Genomic DNA, 19,153 nt, shown 5'->3' with positions numbered 1-19,153 from the left:
ATAATTATATTATTAAGTAAAAAATATTTTTTTCGTTTTTATTTGTAATTGAACAATCTGTACATTTCAATATTTACAATAAGATCAAATTATGTAAAGTTAACAAAAAATAAATATATCTATAACAAAATAATATCATCTATATTAAGTTAAAATTTTATCAAAGACTGAGGACTTAAGGGAAGAAGCTATTTGGCTATTCTATTATGATGGAACTTTCTGACATGCATGTAAAGGGGGTTAATTATTTAAAAGGTCACGACTCACGACATCACGTTCGTTGTTTGTTTAGGCGCTTTCTGTGGGTCGCTGAAAATAATAACGTTAAAAAAGTGCTTAACGTTTAACCCATGACTCATGACAAAATAAATCTACTCTTTGTCTAAGACCAAATCACCAAATTCAACCTATAATAATTTTCATTCGTTATTACTAGGGCTAGGATAGTATAGGATTTTGCATTTTTTTTTAGGATTTACATGAAATAGCTTTTTAAGCACAAAATGTGATTCGGTCATATACGAGTCGAAATATATAGTTTTTATTTTGCTTTTTTTGCATTTTTTTGTAGTTTTATGGATTTAGGGACATTTTGTAGATCATTTTTTCAATTTTACGTGCATTTTCTATACTTTTTTGAAATCGAGGTAATATTTTAATTAATAAATATATTAATTTACGTAATTTTCAGAATAAAAAAAATACATGTTTATATATTTTATTTTATAGTATTTTTGTTGTTTATTTTAGAAAATTTCAATCTGGTCATTGCATGATAAGTCCAAACTTCAAACTTTAGTATTCATATCAAGAATATACTAAATTAACATTTTTTTTTACTATTTTTCTATAATATTATAATTTAAATAATTTTGTACCGAAATATTAATTAATAAATAATAATAATTAATAGTTATAATTCATTTTTATAATATTTTAAAATCATTTTTTATCTTTTGGGCATTTTTTAAGGTCATTTTTAGGTTATTTTAAGGTCATTTTTTTAGGTTTTTTGGGTCATTAAAATCCTAGCCCTAGTTATTACCTAATAAACCAATATCAATTATCATGTCTATATGACTGTATCGAGAAGAGTGAAGGTACCTATCGCGTCTATCGCTCGACACGAAATGACGTCATTAATTATAGAATAGACAGATTATAGCTTATGTGAGTATGTCAATGTGACAATTTGACATTACGTCTGACGTACAGTTATAATCATGTCTGTGGTCTGGCAAAGATGCATAATGGTGACGCGAAGATTATTATAGGGAGACGCGGGACTCTTAAATAAAATTGTACTTAGTTGAGAACTTGAAAATGGGTATAGTAGAAGTTTAGGAAGATAAAAGTCGGTAGTAAAATATTCATTATTCGTACGTACACCTAACCTATGTTAATATTGTTCTCTTTTTTTTATCATGGTCACGATATGGTAGCGGGATGAGTCAGCGTGTGTCAAAAAAAAAAAAAAAATTAACTTCGCCACTGCAGACTTAGCATGAATGCATACTACCATTGTACACAAGTACATGATATTATATATTTAGGACCTCCTTAGACTACAAGGAATGTATATATGTATATAGAATATATTATATATTAAACCGTGGCTAAAACCAGAGGCGGTTAGAAATTTTTCAGTTGATGGCTCAAGAATAGTTAAAAACAATAATAATACACCACTTACACGGGTTATCATATATAGATGGTATTATATATCAAATCAAACAAATATTTTTTTTAATTAGTAGATAATTATTACATTTATGATTTTTCTTATATTATGACATTATGTAATGTATATATTATACATAGATAAATATTATCCAGGGTCGATAATCAATAGTATAATCTAAACTATACTATAGATGCAGTATAGCCATACAAAACATTTTTATATTATTTATTTAATTAATTATGTCAAGAGTCAACAATCAACATGAGTACATAACCATTGACCACATGGCACATAGATACTTAATGTTTATGTTTCTACAATAATGTTACTATAATAGGTGTTAGTGGTAATGCATAGAAAGGTAGTTTAGTAGTTATAGACCGATTAGATCGTGATCATTAAAGTTGTAACTTGTACATTAAACATTTATATTATATTAATTGATTTTTAATAGTTATAGCGAAAGACAATTGCTTATAATTTTTAAGCTATCGATTGATCTTACATAGGAATATATTTTGTACTCTTGTGGTTGGCACTAGGCGCGTAATTTTACTTTAAGTAATAAGTGACTTATTAGTGAGCATGTAGTATTTTAACTGTTTTTGAAAAATGGAAAGCCTCTATGATTTTACTTAGATTATATTATTGTGGAAGCTGTTAATTAATTTGGCACTAACCATATTCTTTTAATGCAAATCTCAGTAATTTATTTTGGAAAATTTGTTATTTTTTAGTTTTTGATTGAGAAACTGCAGTCTATGCTAGGTATAACTCAGGTTTATAGCGGTGTTATTATTACTATACGTGCATCATATTATTTTATTATATAACTGTAGAGAGAAAAATATATTTGCCAGGTTTTGCTCATATAATAGTATATGTCACTATATGATATTCTATATAGCGGACACTATAAATAACGATCAAATTAATAATTATTAGATAAAATAATAGAAAATATGTGTAAAAATTTGAAGTGCGTGGTTTGTCCAAATTATTTATAGCAGTATATAGGTATACGGTTATTTTTATTACTTTATTACAGTGCTTGAATTGTCGGAGGGGGGGGTTAAATAGAGGGACAGAGTTCCTCTTCTAATTTTATTTTGTTTTTACATATACCCACGGGTTTGCACTTTGCGTTAAGTAATTGTACACTTGGAACACAGTTTTGAAATCATTGGATTGAGCTTCTCTACCTAGGTAGGTACCTAATTTTAACTAAATCAAGCACTGCTTTATAATTTATCTTTTAGAACTTTTAAGATAACGCTATACGAACACAGCGGGTCTGTGTATTTTATTATAATGTTTCATTAATCATTAGTTTCCACTTTTCCAGTATTAGTGAAAACGTTTCGAAGTAGTAGTTATAATGGGATATTCTAATGAATAATGAATAACACTATTATATCAATGTATTTTTAAGGCTCTCCTCTATATTGAAAATATGTGCTCTGATAATACCCTGTTTTTGTCTTCAGCCACATTTTAACAAAATAATTTAGATAAGTAAGTATTTAAAACTAGGCGCTAGCTTATAAATTTAGCAAACCTATTGAAAAAAAAGTTAAACAATTAAATTTTAATGATAAGCATAATAAAAAAAATCACTTTAATCTTAATATCTTAATGTGTTGTTTTTAAATTTATGTTTTTTATTCTGGTTTATTATCAATTTGAAAAAAATTGCATTATCTTAAGAAATTTCATTAAATAAATCAACATTAAAAACAAATAGACAATTTGATCAATGATTGTACAGTTTTGTCAAACAATTGAAATTAATTTAAATAGGTGATCAATGGACAATGATTATGGATTAGTATTCATATACCTAACATTTACCAACAATTTTAAAGTTCAAAATACCTATACCTGATCAAAGGAAATGTCTTACAAAAATTAATTTTAAAATCCTAGAATCTAACTACATATTTTTTAGAAAATGTTGGTTTACATGTTCTCACACTCACAGTTGTAACTGATGGGGAGCTTGAAATCCTGGAATGTTAAATTATTTGGCATTGATGATGACTTAGATTATGAACATCCTATTGACCAAAAGAGAAATCTTTAGTTTGCCTTAAACTTCTTGAATTTAGTGAAAAATATACAGACTTGTAGTTGTATTTTACATTTATTTTACTAGTTATTGTTACTAAACAATTTATCATTTTAATTATATTTATGTATACAGATCTTTATATCTTATAGTGATAAAATTATTTTATTTGTCTTGTTTTTTACTCTTAAACGCTATAGATGTATTTAGTAGAATTTAATGAAAAAAAAACAAAATTAAACTATGCTACAAAACAACTATGTACAATTGGACTTTACAAAAAGGCAATGGCGGTAAAGTTAAAATTTAATTTTAACTTTTAAAACATAGATACTTACGAGTATTCTGACACATTTAGTTTTTTAGTGGAACTATAGTAAGTGCTATGCAAGAATTGTATAAACAGGGGTAAGAAAATTTGAAAGGCTTTATTATCTCTAAAATTAAATTCAGAGTTAGTTAATTGATTAATGTACCTACCTAATAGATTTTATAATATCTGACAAAGAATCTTATTGACATAATGTTTTACTTAAATGAACTTTTTTATTTAAATTATATAAATTTAACCATAAAAAATAATATAAATCAAATTACAAATATAAAACATTTTTAATTTTTATTTGCTTGACAGTTACAAAACATCTTGTTAATAATCAAACATTTTATATTCTTGTCATAGTAGTATAATATAATATATTTTATTAATCTATAGATATTCACTTAACAAAATCATATTAAAGTACATATTTTAAATTTGCTGCATTTTATATTAGTAGTTCATATCTGAGGTAACAACAACAATTTGGTATTTTAATTGTAAAACATGTATTACATAAGTGAAAGTATATTTAAAATTTAAGATATAAAAATAATTATATATTTATAGATTAGGAGTTTAGAAGTTCAAAGATTTGATTAAGATTGAAGAGCCAATTATAAATAATTATAACAACATTAACAATTTTAAAACAGCAACTCAATCGTTTGTTATTAGTGTAAAAAAAACAACGAAAATGTTACCTAGTATGTTTATGTATGTAAGTATATTATAATATTTAATATATCAAATTGTTTGTGGTGTAAATATTAATATAAAATTAAAATCTTTATTAATTAAAATAATATAGAATGTTTAATTTCAATGCGTATATTATCATGTACCAGGAAATAATTAAACCATATAATTTAATCATTGTATAAATATTAAATTATTCAATTATCAAAATATCTATAATAATAGTGTTGCCCATGTTAATGTTGATTATGATAATAATTTGTAATATATTATGACGTAATGTATACCCATTTATATTAAACTTATTGATGCATCAATGTATAAGTATTTATAAGCCAACACAACTGATACCATTTTTTTCTATTGTTCTATTTTCTATTGGGAACATAGGAATACCATATCCATAATATATTTAATACCAACGAGTAAGTATTCCATAAGTACTTTAGATTGTATACAAATATACAATTAATTGATTAATACTTTATGGGCTAATACAATTAAATAAAGAGAAAAAGTGGTAAACAAAATATCATTATATAATATGATGATCATTTTTTAAATTCCTTAGGCAATGCATTTAAATAATTAATTGTTTTAGTTCCTCTAAAAATTATGATAAATTATCAACTTATAAACCAATATTATACATTGCAAATATTTCAAATTCTTGTATGATCTTTAATACCTATATCAATTAAATCACAATGAATTAGCAAGCATAGGAAACATAGTGTACTTATTTATATAACATAGCTATATTCATCATCTATTATAATAATTAATAAAACACCTCATATTTCACAGAAATGTCATCAATATTTATTTTAACGAGATGAAATAACACTTTACATTAACAACATTCCATACCACCTAAATGATCAATTTAGTGAATTTTCCCACTGTATACACCACTTATTTTATTTTCAATAAAACTATTTATTTAATCAAAAAAATAATAATAAATACTTAATAATTTGTTAATATTAATTTGTATACAGATAATTTAAAAATTAACTGACTATAGATAAAATAACATGCATAAATTATTTATATAAAAAAATTTTTATTTCAGGGTACTACCTTAATGTTGTCTAAATGCTAGTCCTCAGAGTATTCATTTGATAGTTTGAACAAGATTTAATATAATTTGTAAAAGGGGCATACCATAGGCAACTCATCGTACGAATCAGCTATTGCCGATATGAAGAAGGACTTCCTCATAAATTTGGGTCAATTGCTAACTTCACGCACGTACTCTTATTTTAATATGTATTGAAAAAGTGGTTTTATGATGAATAACTATACGAAAAAAAATTTTTTGGCTATGGTATGGTAATATAATATACATAAACATAATATTATTACGTATTGTACAATAGTAATATCATTTAAATTAAAATATAACATTATAATGGTGATAATATGTGTACCTTGTTATTGTCAAATTTAAATATTAAATTGTTAAGCAAAAGTGTTTTGAATTCAATTGAAGGAATTAAAATAATGTATATAAAAAAAAAAGACCACCTAATATATATAAAAGTATAAAACGGGTACAACACAAATCGAAATATTCTCGAAATACTCGTTATAATTAGGGCTCGGATTTATATGTATTTATGAAACCAAAATATGTATTTACGTTAGCAAAATATGTACATAAATATGTATTTTACTAATATGATTTATTTATTAATATTTAATTATATAATATATCCATATGAGTTTGAGAGTTTCTAATAAAACAAAATTATATTTTAAATAGTAAAATTATTTAAAAAAAGGTGTTACAAATTATAAAATAGAAATAAAAAAAGCTAAAATAAAATAAAAATTTTAATTATCTTGATTACAATTTATGATAACAGCCATTTTGAAATTCAAAAGATCTTCGATTTGGTCGTAAAATTGCCTTATACTGACTAAATGATCTTCGGCTTCCACTGATGTTATTGGACTGTATTGCATTTTGACTATGTCTGAAGGAGTAAGTTATATCTATCGTAGATTAAGTTCAATAATTGGTATTATTTTGTTACTATGTTGTACTTTTGGACATTTGGGAAATTGTTTGTATTGAAAAATACAATCGTACATAATTAAAAGTTATTAAAAAATCTTAAATGAACAAATTATCAAAGTATGTAGGAAAAAATGGAATTATTGAAAAATATCTAAAAACATGTACTTATGGAAAAATATGTAAAAATATGTAAAATAAAATAAATTTAATTTAATTGGAAATCCTTTGAAACGAATTTATTACTCACTTAAATTAATTTATCAAGTCACAGTAAAAATATGTATTTATATATAAATTCGAGCCCTAGTTATAATATATAATTTTAGTCCTATACACTATACGTAAATAATATATCAATAATCATCTACAATAATGGTGTTTGGAAAAATAAACGGGTCCGCAAAATCCTAATACCGACTGATTAAAATTATGAACGTGTGTTGAACTTGCTGACTATAGTAATATGAACAGCGTTGTATCCATCGTCATTCGTCTGGGAGATTTCCGGCCATGGAATTGGGACGATATTTTATTTGAGTTTACCTATTGACAATTCAGAGTCTAAGCAAAGTAAATTGTCTTACACACACCACGCGCTAACAAATCACAATAAAATATATACAATATCAACGAAGTTTTATAATAAATATCTACTTGAAAGTATGGTATTAAACATTATCAACCACTCAGTGATTACCACTGTACCTACAAAAAGTAGTTATAATGATATTGTTGATAATACGGTCAGTCGTCAGTGACACATCTCTAGTATATATGTTTATACAAATGTACATAAATTCGAATTTGAGATTAATACAGCTAGGAAATTGTTAATATTATAAAAATCTATTAAAAATTTAACAATTTGTCTGGGAACTAATCGGTACCTACACTAAAACCGAAATATATAACGATGTAGCACCGTGTATAAGTCCGAGTGGAGAAGGTTTCAACTATTTTCTATTCTATAAGTTGGTTATTAACAATCGAATTATTAATTTTAAAATAAACATTACACTAATGCTTTGCTTCGATTTACTTGGTTTCTACTCTTCTAATAGTGCCATATTATAATAGATTTATCCTTATAGATTATAAGTATAATTATGTCTATATCACAATTATCACATCACGGTATAATATAAATACTAATCTCTATATTGACTATATTCTAGAGCCATGGCCTGTATTATCTACTCTACATTTGAAATTAATGGACGCCATCTAAAATGAGTCGTCCATTTCAAAATAAATAAGCAACCATACAGCGTATAGAAAATAAAATATAATACACGCATGCGTACTTTTTAGAATACTATCATGTGATTATTGCTGATAAATGTCTAAACGTTTTCGAAGATTGTCGGTAGTTTTTCTTAAACTTAGAGTTAGAGAAAGTACTGAGAAAATTGAAAACAAAATATCACCAATATAGGTACTCGATTTCTAATCAATATATTTAGTATAGGTAGGTAGGAGTAGCGCACAAACATCGTGTCTAAACAATCAACCCAGAGGCCAGAAAATATAACAATAATAAAAAAATTTAAAAAAATACATCATTGTGTAAAATATTTAAGCTAATATAATCTGTGAGAAGCAAAATTAAATAATATTATTTTATAGTCCCCTCCCTAATGTATTGCATGCTCTAGTTATTATTTAAAATATAAAACCGTAGGCATGAGTAATAACAGTATCAAAATCCATATCGAAGTAGCGTATATTATTTTCTACACTACTTTCTATAACAATATAGCCATATAGGTGTATATAATTGCAACTCCTAGTAACATTTTTAATGATATACTGAAGGCATGAGTAAGAAATTAAGTAGATACAACTATAGTGTACCAAGTTTTCGAACATACGCTGTTTTGTAGTGTGGTCACAATGGTCGCATTATAAAAATATACCATTGTGATTGTGGTCATTTTTTTTGAGTAAACGTCACAGACTTCAAAATCACTGTAATATAAATGTATATTACACTAAATTATTTTTCCATCATTATGAGTCTATCGTATCGTGTATAGTTGAATATAATATATATATAGGCAACATGTTAGATAGGCACTTACGTATTAAATATACGGAATACGACACGAAACAGTGTAATGAAAACCCTAATAAGGTTATACACCATGTTGATATAACTTATAATCAAGTAAGTATTTAGTAATGACTAGACTAATGATTAATGAATACATATATTTATTTCCTTGCTCATTTCAAAATAGTTTTCAATGCAATTTAAAAGGACAGATCTTATAGTTCTTTTACAATTATATATTATCATAAACAAAATCAAATTGTTTGGCACATAGCGTAGAATATTTAATGTGCATAATTTTTTCAATACCACAATTAGGAATTTTCTAATTTGGAGGGAGGAATTCATAATATAAATATAATAATACATCATATTGTAAATAATATATATATATTGTTATAGAATTGTTAAATATTATCTTTACAATTTTCAATAACACCAACCAAATGTTATCGCTTGATATGAAAAATAATATATGGTTCGAAGCATCGAAGGGGAATTGGGGAGTCCAAACCTCCATCCTTAGTTAAGAATATATGAATTATGTATTTGGTTTATTTTACCATATTTTTGTCTCATAAATATATTTTAATGGTACTAGTATCTAAATCTAATATACATGGTACCTATCAATAATATTTAATATAAACATATATATATATATATATAATACATATAAATGGTTTATCGTATTCCATGTTTAAGTACGTAATTAACTGCTATAAAGAAATAGTTATTGAATAGATATAGTTTATATATCTATAAATATAAATTAATCACATTTTATAAAAAAAATACACATGATGCACATACTATACTAGAAAATAGTTCAATTTATTATTACACATCTTATAACTAAAATTATTAATACATTTTTGGATTCAGAAAACGTAGTATAGACCATACAATACTATATACTGTTTGGTTGTAAAATCATTCAGTCATTTAACCATACAATAGTATACGTTAATATTTATACTACATTAGTATTATAATATAATATTATTATAAAAAAATATAAAAATAATATTATTTAAAATTTAATTAAAAATTTCAATCTGTCTTTGATTTAAGGTCAAAGAATGAAGACTAAAATTCGTAAATTCTAAATATAAATTTAGATAATTATCACGAACGGACACTGACGTAAGCACTGAATTCTCCAGGTGAAGGGGTTACTCCGTCAACGCCTAATGTGCTTGGTGGTGCTTGGCCCTCTGGTACTGAGAAATCAAAATTTTGTAATAGACAAGCAGAAAATAAAAATATATTTGATCTAGCGAGTGTTTGTCCCATACAACGATGTTTACCTAAAAAAATACCACATTTAATTTTAATATACTATTTTTTTTGGGGGGGGGGGAGTTAAAACGCATGATTGCGATTATTACCGTATCCGAATGGCAAGTATTCATCTGGAACAATTAATTTTCCATCGCAACCAATAAATCGTTCTGGCCAAAATCTATCTGGGTGGTCCCAAACGTCATCATCATTAAGTAATGCAGCAAAATTTGCAATCACCATTGTATCCTAATAAAAAAAAGTAAACATATATTATTTCTGATTTAGTTAGTTAAAAATCTACCATCGTTATACCTTAGGAATATGATAACCTTGCAATGTGGTATCTTTCAAAGCTCTATGTGGAATACTGAAAGTTCGTCCCATAAACACTCTAACCGACTCCAATACGAGGGCTTCTAAATAAGGCATACTAAAATACAGACGTTATGTGTGTCAATAAATTAATGTTTACGAAGAACAAATTATAACTAGTAAAATTATAATTATTAAAATATGTTATAATCTAACTATAGTTATGTATGTACTTAGGCCTATCATTTAGGGTGGGAAGTCTGTCTCGACCAACCACTCTATCGATTTCTTCTTGGGCCTTCTTCTGAACTTCTGGGTTTAGAAGTAGGTACAGGAAGCCGAATCCTAAAGATTTGCTAGTAGTCTCAGATCCAGCCATAAACATATCCATACAGATAGCTAAGAGCTGAGATTCTGAAAATATTGAAACAAAAAAAAAAAATGTTTTATTGTATACACAAACAAAAATAATAATATGCATATACCTGAATAACTCTCTTTTTTGTCTTGTGAATGTAACATTTGTAAATACACGTCCATTAAATCTCTTGGTTGGTTTAAAATAAATGTTTCCTTATGATCATCGAGTTCTGCCTTAAGGAATTTCCATACTTGTTGATGAATATTGACGAAAGATTTATATCCAGATGCTTCGGGAGCAATAAATCTTAAAAACGGAAATTGACTGAACAAAGCACCTACCATATCGATGTTAGCAAAAAGTTCAGTTAACAAAGCTTGTAGATTTTTTAATTCTATGTCATCTTCATTGTATCTTTTGCTTGCCATCATTGACCATAATGTGTTTAAAACTCCCACACTGAAAGCGTCTCTCATTTCAAACACTTCACCAGTACCATTTTTAGACTTAGCGATTTTGTTTTTGAAATCGTCGACTAATTGAACGGCTTCTTCTTGTACAAGTTCAGCCATTGTTCTTTTTCCAAAACCAAATTCTCGCAAATGACGCAATACAAATCTTCGTTGTTCTACCCAAAATTCTTCGTCTGTCAGTAGAAGACCTGAAATAACGATTAAAATTTTGCAAGTATTACATTTTTTAAACATAAAATTATTAATTCTTATAGTTACCTCTTCGTGTGCCCCATGTTCTAGTCTCATAGAATGGCCCCTGTGGTCGTCCATCAAATTCTTCTTTAGTTAACATTTCTTTAATTGCATTATATCCACAGCAAACTACTTGTCTATCTTTTCCTACTTTTAGACCAACAATTGGTCCATACGATTCTGCTAGACAAATAGTAGCACGATATAAATACCCAGTTTGTTTTCTAAGTGAATTTACGGTTAGAGCACTTCCCAAAACTGGTAACCATTTTGGACCTAGTTCAAACACATTTTTAATTTTTTAAATTAGCTTTAATTAATAATATAATATATAGATAAAAAAAAATGATGATTAATATCATCATAATTACCTGGTGGATAGTTTTTTGGTTTTCTCATGTCCAAATATGACAGAAGCGCTACTACGACGCTGAATAGTACTAGCACGAGTATCCACATCCTATATACATAAATATATTATCAATGATGTAATAGTAGTGACTGCTGACTATTATTATTTAATAAATGCACATGTAAAGTTTGACCGTGAAAAAATACTGAGAAGTAAAATATGTGATGACCTCAATAGCTAATAATATTATATAGCTATATAACGATTACGTATGTCAATTAATGTGTTATATAAGTAAGCTATACGCGAGGTGGAATTTAAATTGTCTAGTACTTTCGCCCGTCGGAAGCGGACAGAACCGGTCATTCGCTTTCCTTTTCTTATATTATTCTCTCACAAGATTTAAAACTGGTCTGTTCGTAAACATTGTGTAATACCAACATTATATCATGTTCAGTTAACATCTCCTTCTTAAATAATCTATGCACTTATTTACTTCCCGATTTAAATTACATTTTGCTAAAATATTTATCCAATAAAAATAAACATTATTTTTTTGTGTTTTGGAATTCTTTCAAATATCTGAGTATAATAATTATGTATCTAATAAACGATTAAATAATGAAAAATCATAATGTTGAGGTCAATTATTATTGCACTTAAATTATTTCAAAATATATTATGTTTCAATAATTTTGTTGATAAGAAAATATTAATTAAAAATAATTGATTCAACTTCAAGAAAATGTTAGCGATTGTATTTTTATTTATTATTATAATATCACGATGTTAATATACCGCCAAATAAAAATTAAAATAACAAGTAATAATGTATCAATAAGTTTTTTTTTGTACCTACCTCGATATAATTATAAAAAAGTTATAGTGTTTTTTAATATCTTCTGTTTAAAACAATAGCAAAAACAAAAATTGGTTTTTTGAATTTAGTTAAGATTGTTTACAACATTGTGTAGTTATGTAGTTAGTTATAAAAAAATATGTAGAAAAAACAATGTTAAATCTATTTTTAATGCTATTTTATCATCTATAAAATATAATAACCGAATATCCTAATAATCCTCAAATGGCTAATATATAGATTGTATATGCTAATACATATTAGTTACTATATGATGGTTAAATATATAGCTAACTATGGATTAAATCAATATCTTTCTTACGAGTTATATTTTTTGTTTGTATACTCTAAAGTAGATAATAGAAATACATATATATTTTAAACGCAATTTTTAGATTCTTATTACCTATTAATATGAATGTATTTTAATAGTATCTATTTAAAATTGTATTTTATATGTATTATATTTGAATTTTTGTTTATTTCAAAATACTATTTTTTGAATAGTAATAATGGCTTTAAAATTTATCTTAAAAACCGTAATGATAACATTTTTTTAAAAATAGTACTAAATTTACTATTTGTATATAAAAAAATAATAATTTTATTTAAGTTTATATATTTAATAAATTCAAAATTACCTGGTACTTGGAGTTCACTTGTTAACTAAGAGCTGTGGAAGAGATTTCACTTTCACTCACTTCCGACACACTGATTTTATACTCGGCCCCACCGTGGTTCATCGATATATTATATGTAGTTTTGTGAATGGCAATAAGTAGGTAAGACGCGCATGTCATCACGTTAACCATTGCAAATGTGGGGGGGGGAAATAATACTCCTTTTTAAAATATTTTTATGTAATACTATACAAACAGGCTCTTACCCCAAATTACGGTTTTGGCCCTAGTGTTATGTTAAATAATCAGAGCTTTCATTGAATTGTGTAATAACACTTCTACAAAATATAAATTAATTTTTTATGCCTTTGAATAAGGAAAATGTATTTACATAAACTGTTGTCTGTTGATATCCAAGCATGGGTATCTGGTATATGGTACATTTGTTTACATAACGATTAAAAAATCATATTAAGGTTAATCATAATGATTATAATATACACCTATTTAAATTATATTATAGTTTATCACAAAAATTGTCTTGTATAAATTATATGATTTTCTTTTACTGCCATATAGATAGTATTAAATAATAATTGTGTTCTTTAAATTCCATTATGTTTTTTGGATTTTCATAATAATAATATTATGGTACCTACGATGTTTTTCAGTCTCATATTTTGGTGTTCAAGGACCAAGATTAAGAATCAAACTGGCTTTATTATTTTAAGAGACTTAAATGCCCGTTTAGCAAATTAAAATAGAAATAAAATATTTTTTATTTCAGAATTTTATCAATCGTATTAAATTTTTAAGTAAATTTTGTTATAAATCTCAAAGTGAGCAATTTTAATTTTTTTATAAATCTTCTACATAATTAAATTTATTAAACACTTCAGTATTCTAACCACGAAAAAAAGTATTCTTTGTTTCTACTGATTATTTATTAATCATCTAATAACATGTGTAATGTGCTTATGTGATATAGAACGTAAGTACCTAAGTAGCTATAGCTAACATGTACCTAGTACCTACATAACCATCGGTTATATAAAATATAAATACTATTTAATATAATATATAAGTTTCAGGGATATTATTATTATTATGCATTTAAATCAATAAAAATATATTGTGTATGTGTGATGAAATTATATTAAAATATTATAAATGGAAATTAAATGAAATTTATAAAATATATTACAGTAATAATTGAACTACTTATGCTTCATATTTATCACAATTTACTTATTACTGACACTACCACCTATATTATTAAAAATTAACTATCTTATTTCGAAATATATATTTTGTGTTTACCTTAACTTAATTATTTGAACTACGGAAAAGTAATTTAAACAAATCTTAGGTAACTACTCGCTAACTAATTATTTATTTTGTATTCATAAAACATAATGCCACTACGTATCATAACATTGTTAATTTATTTACAATATTATGTATTACTTAATTAGTCCATTGATTATTAATGCAGGGTTACGTATAAAACTATTATTTTAAATGTGTTACATTCATAAGTACTAAACAGTTAATAAATGATAATAGTATACGTATAAAATATTTCTTATATCTACATAATAATATATTATTTATGTAATCTAAAAAGTAAAAAATATACTTCCGTATGCAAGACAGGACAGAGTGACTATATTATAGCAGACGTTACCTACTCGTTTAGGTTTGGATTACTACTGTCCAAGCCAGTTGTACATCACGAACTATTCAGTATAATATACGGTTATGTACGGCTTTTATTTTGGGTACATTTATAATGGGATTGTTAACAGAATAATTTGAATTTGTATGCAAATATGAAGTGTAAACAAAATATAATATTGATACTACAGTACTACACATCTAAAATAAAAATAATTTATGTAGGTACCTTGTATAAAAACAGTATTTAAAATAATTAGATCGAAGAGCAGTAATAATTAATTTCTATTATTTTTTTCTATGTTGGAGAGTACTTTTAGTAACAGCGAAGAAGCTCAACAAGTTTTGTGTTAATTTGAACTTTTATTATAGATTTATAGAAATCTAAAAAAGGGGGATTTGAATGATTTTTTGTTTTTACATTTTTTATTTATTTTAGAAATAATAGTAACATAACGCTGAGATAATGTGAAAAGAAAACATTTTAAATAATTATTTACCACTTTTGGTCTTTGGATAAATCTTACTCTTATTATTTTTGTTTATAATCTTTTTTTATATGTAGTTCTATTTATCATTGCTTTAATAAGTTTAAACAGAAAATTATTTACCAAAATGTTATAACACCTTTATAAGTTAGTAAGAATACATCATAAATTTTGTTTTTTTCCTGATTGTAAAATTTAATTCTATAAATTATTTACCTTTGAACCTTAAAGTATCAACTAGATTCAATTTTCTACCAAAAACTACGTTCATTTTTAAAAATCAAAGCATTTTTACTGCTCTAAAATGTTATTCACACACACACACACACACACACACACACACACACACACACACACACACACACATAAAAAAAACACGCCTCATAGTAAAATCAATACATTCGTTGTTCTGTTCAGAATCTATTCTTAAGTAGATAAAAGTTATAATACTGTCAAGGTTTTGTATTGAAATCCGAAAGTGGTAATACTGGCGAAATGGACTTGTGTTTAAATATTGATAATGTACACAGATTCTTGTTTTTCGTCCTTTTTAATTTTTTTCAATTTTTTTTTTTATTTAAGCGAAATTATTCTACAATTAAGTAAAATTCAATGATTTATCCGATTAGGTACGTAATTTTGATGTATTGATTTTCTCGTTGAATACTGAATATATTTTCGTGTTTTTTTTTTTGTGTCAAAATCGTTGCTTAATTTTTGTTTATATTTTGGAACATAGTGGAAAGGGACAGTAATGTAGTATTGGGTGTACCAATATAACTGATGTAGTAGTGTTCATGACATAGATTAATACGGTTAATATGAGATTAATTTAACATCCATTCATAATAAATCTAAAAGGACAGTCAAAAATATTATGCTTCAAAAATGAAGAGAAAGGTTGGCATTTTAATATCCTTTGAATGCGGAGAAAAAGTAACTTCAGTAATAAGTTTGCATAATTACATACACAATATACATACTATAATTTTAAAAAATGATTAAAATTAATTCATATTTACATGGTCCTAATTCATTTTAACACTTATGTTTATTTGGAATAATTTCTAATGAATTGTCGGTACTCTTGTAAGATACCTATATATTTATATTTTTAGTAAAATTATAAAATTAAAAAAAATCACAGATAACGGGACTGTCAATAAAAAAAAAAAAACCGGAAAATCGCTTTGCCGTTGTATATAGAAAGTTTCAAATATACCTCATCATTGAGAAGGTCACAGCAGATATGATAAATTTGAATTCAATGATAAGTCATTGCATACGAAAAACGATTATGTGTGTAGATGGTCATCAGCCTATATTTTTAGATATTTTACTGTACCTACATTTAAATTGCTATTAAATATTTATTTTTATTTTAGATATAAATAATACGGTAAGTTTAAGGGTGTTTATTTGTCAAAATATAGAGAGGAGGAGGTTGAAAATAAGTTTATAAATAATAAAAAAAGAATTTTATCAAAATACTAACTTCAAACGCTTTATAAACATTTTGTGAGTATAGATTTTTATAATTTTTTAATTGAGAAATAAATAACTTTTGAGAACTTTTGAATTAGTTTTTCAAGCATTTTATCCAACGAATAATTTTTAATCACTAAATAAGGACCAATAAAATTGCTTTATTAAAAACTACTGAGTAATATGAATTTCACTAATAAATAAATGACAATCATAATGTGTCATATACCTAAGGAATACGCATAAATAATGAAAGCTGATGAAATAATCTAGTACGATCTATCGGTACTATAGTACTAATAACTATCATAAATTACAATCAATAGTAGTCAATAGCAACTAGCAAGTATAGGTGGAAATAGGTATAGATACCCAAACGTAAAACAGTTTGGTTTTCTGATTTCGATAGTTATATAATTTTTAATCTCTTATATTATACACCTGCAGTCACGCGTTATGTGACGCGTAATATTACTATATTACTAGTATTATCGTTATTAAAATAAATAAATATTATCCAAAGGAAAACAAATTGTTTATTTTTAATACTGGCGAGGTATGATCTTCTTGTTACCACCAAATGGCACTCACGTCCATGAATAGGTTCAACTAATTACTTCCAAAAACAAAACACATATTTTATTTTATTCAGATACACAGCTGTTTTATAACTTAAACAGTAGGTACCGTAGAATGGTGTGAATATTTTCGTCGTATAATTATAGTTTAAAATTATATTGTGTACTATAAATAAAATAATTAAAATTGTTATTTTGTATTTGTATATCAAATTCTATTAAAATTTTAATTTGAAAGTTATAACGTCTATAGACAAAATAATAAGTACTTAATTTTATTAATTAATTTTTACGCAGGTTTCTGTAAAAAACTTATTAGAAATCTTCAATTTTGTATTACATTTTATTTTTGTAATTCTAATGAACTTCGTTAAATTTTAACATTATAACTTTAAGTGTTTATGAAAAAAAAATTATTCATAGCTCTGTTCAGAATCTATAAGTATAAATTTTTAAAATAAAAAGGTTATAAGTTATAAGTTTATAACTTATTAGAGTTACGAACTATATTTTTAATCATTAATATATTAAATATTACAAACTGTAGGTATAATTGATAATAGATCGAAACTATTTATTTTACACAATTTAAGTTTAATTATTAAAAGTATTTTGCTAATAATTATAAACCAATTTCATAAAAATGATTATTTTTCAATTCTCTAGTAAATATAATTTAAAAATAATTAATTTTAATAAAAGCTAAATTTATTTAAAAGTTGTTTTCTTATTTTCTTATAAATCATGTGATCATTATGTATTATATTTGTATCATTAATTAAAATAAATATTAAATCCTATTTATGTAGAAAAGTTAAAAGCTTATGTTTATTTATTTAAGTACAAAACATAATTTTACTAAAAATAAATTTATATAATTTTGTTTATTTTAATTAATTGAAAAATAATGTAATTAGACAACACACTATCAAGAAGTAGGTATAGTGTATACATATATAAAATTGAAATCTAGCTACTAATACAAACAAATATTTTACATCGATATACCTATCGGCTATCAATAATACGTAATTGTTCACATGTTACTCAATTAATATTAAATATAATTTAAAGTATATATATATATATGCATAAGCATTTATCGTACAATTATGTATTTCATAGTTAATTTTATTGATTATAACTCATATGATAAAATAAAGCTATACCAGTTATAACACTATAACAGGTATTTTTATATAGTTGACTTTTCCGTTTATATATATATATATATATGTTGACATGTGGTATCTGCAATGATTGGGTTTTATGAGTCATTATTGAAAACGACAATTTTTAGTTATGTAAAAATAATACAATTAATTGTTCTACAAAAATATTGTATTTTTAAAAAAAAAAAATACTATAAATATTAGAGATATTAGCAGTACTTATTTATTAGTAAATATACGTATGTCCTAATTGGTAAAATGTTTACTACACAAATAAAAACTAATTATTTTAAACTATTTGCTGTTTAGCTAAATGAAAAATTGTTTACAGTATTGTTTTATTGTGAACAACGATAATTACATACAATATTTGAGCTAAAAATTTTTTTAATTGTTTAGGAGTTAT

The 19,153-nt window shown here is 25.0% G+C and overlaps 1 protein-coding gene across 1 annotated transcript; it reads right to left on the bottom strand.

The window, feature by feature from the left end:
• Positions 1–9,677: 9,677 nt before the first annotated feature.
• LOC113551040 (probable cytochrome P450 303a1) lies at positions 9,678–13,441 on the bottom strand. Its single transcript, XM_026953047.1, has 8 exons — positions 13,369–13,441; positions 11,888–11,976; positions 11,541–11,792; positions 10,934–11,470; positions 10,682–10,862; positions 10,449–10,566; positions 10,241–10,382; positions 9,678–10,159 (listed from the first exon to the last, which is right to left on the bottom strand). Exons 2-8 carry the CDS (start codon positions 11,973–11,975, stop codon positions 9,978–9,980), a joined length of 1,500 nt encoding a protein of 499 aa, XP_026808848.1. The 5' UTR covers position 11,976; positions 13,369–13,441; the 3' UTR covers positions 9,678–9,977.
• Positions 13,442–19,153: the final 5,712 nt, after the last annotated feature.

Source organism: Rhopalosiphum maidis, chromosome 2, assembly GCF_003676215.2.
Source record: "Rhopalosiphum maidis isolate BTI-1 chromosome 2, ASM367621v3, whole genome shotgun sequence".
NCBI lineage: Eukaryota > Metazoa > Arthropoda > Insecta > Hemiptera > Aphididae > Rhopalosiphum > Rhopalosiphum maidis.
This window is presented reverse-complemented; position numbering and strand designations above follow the sequence as displayed.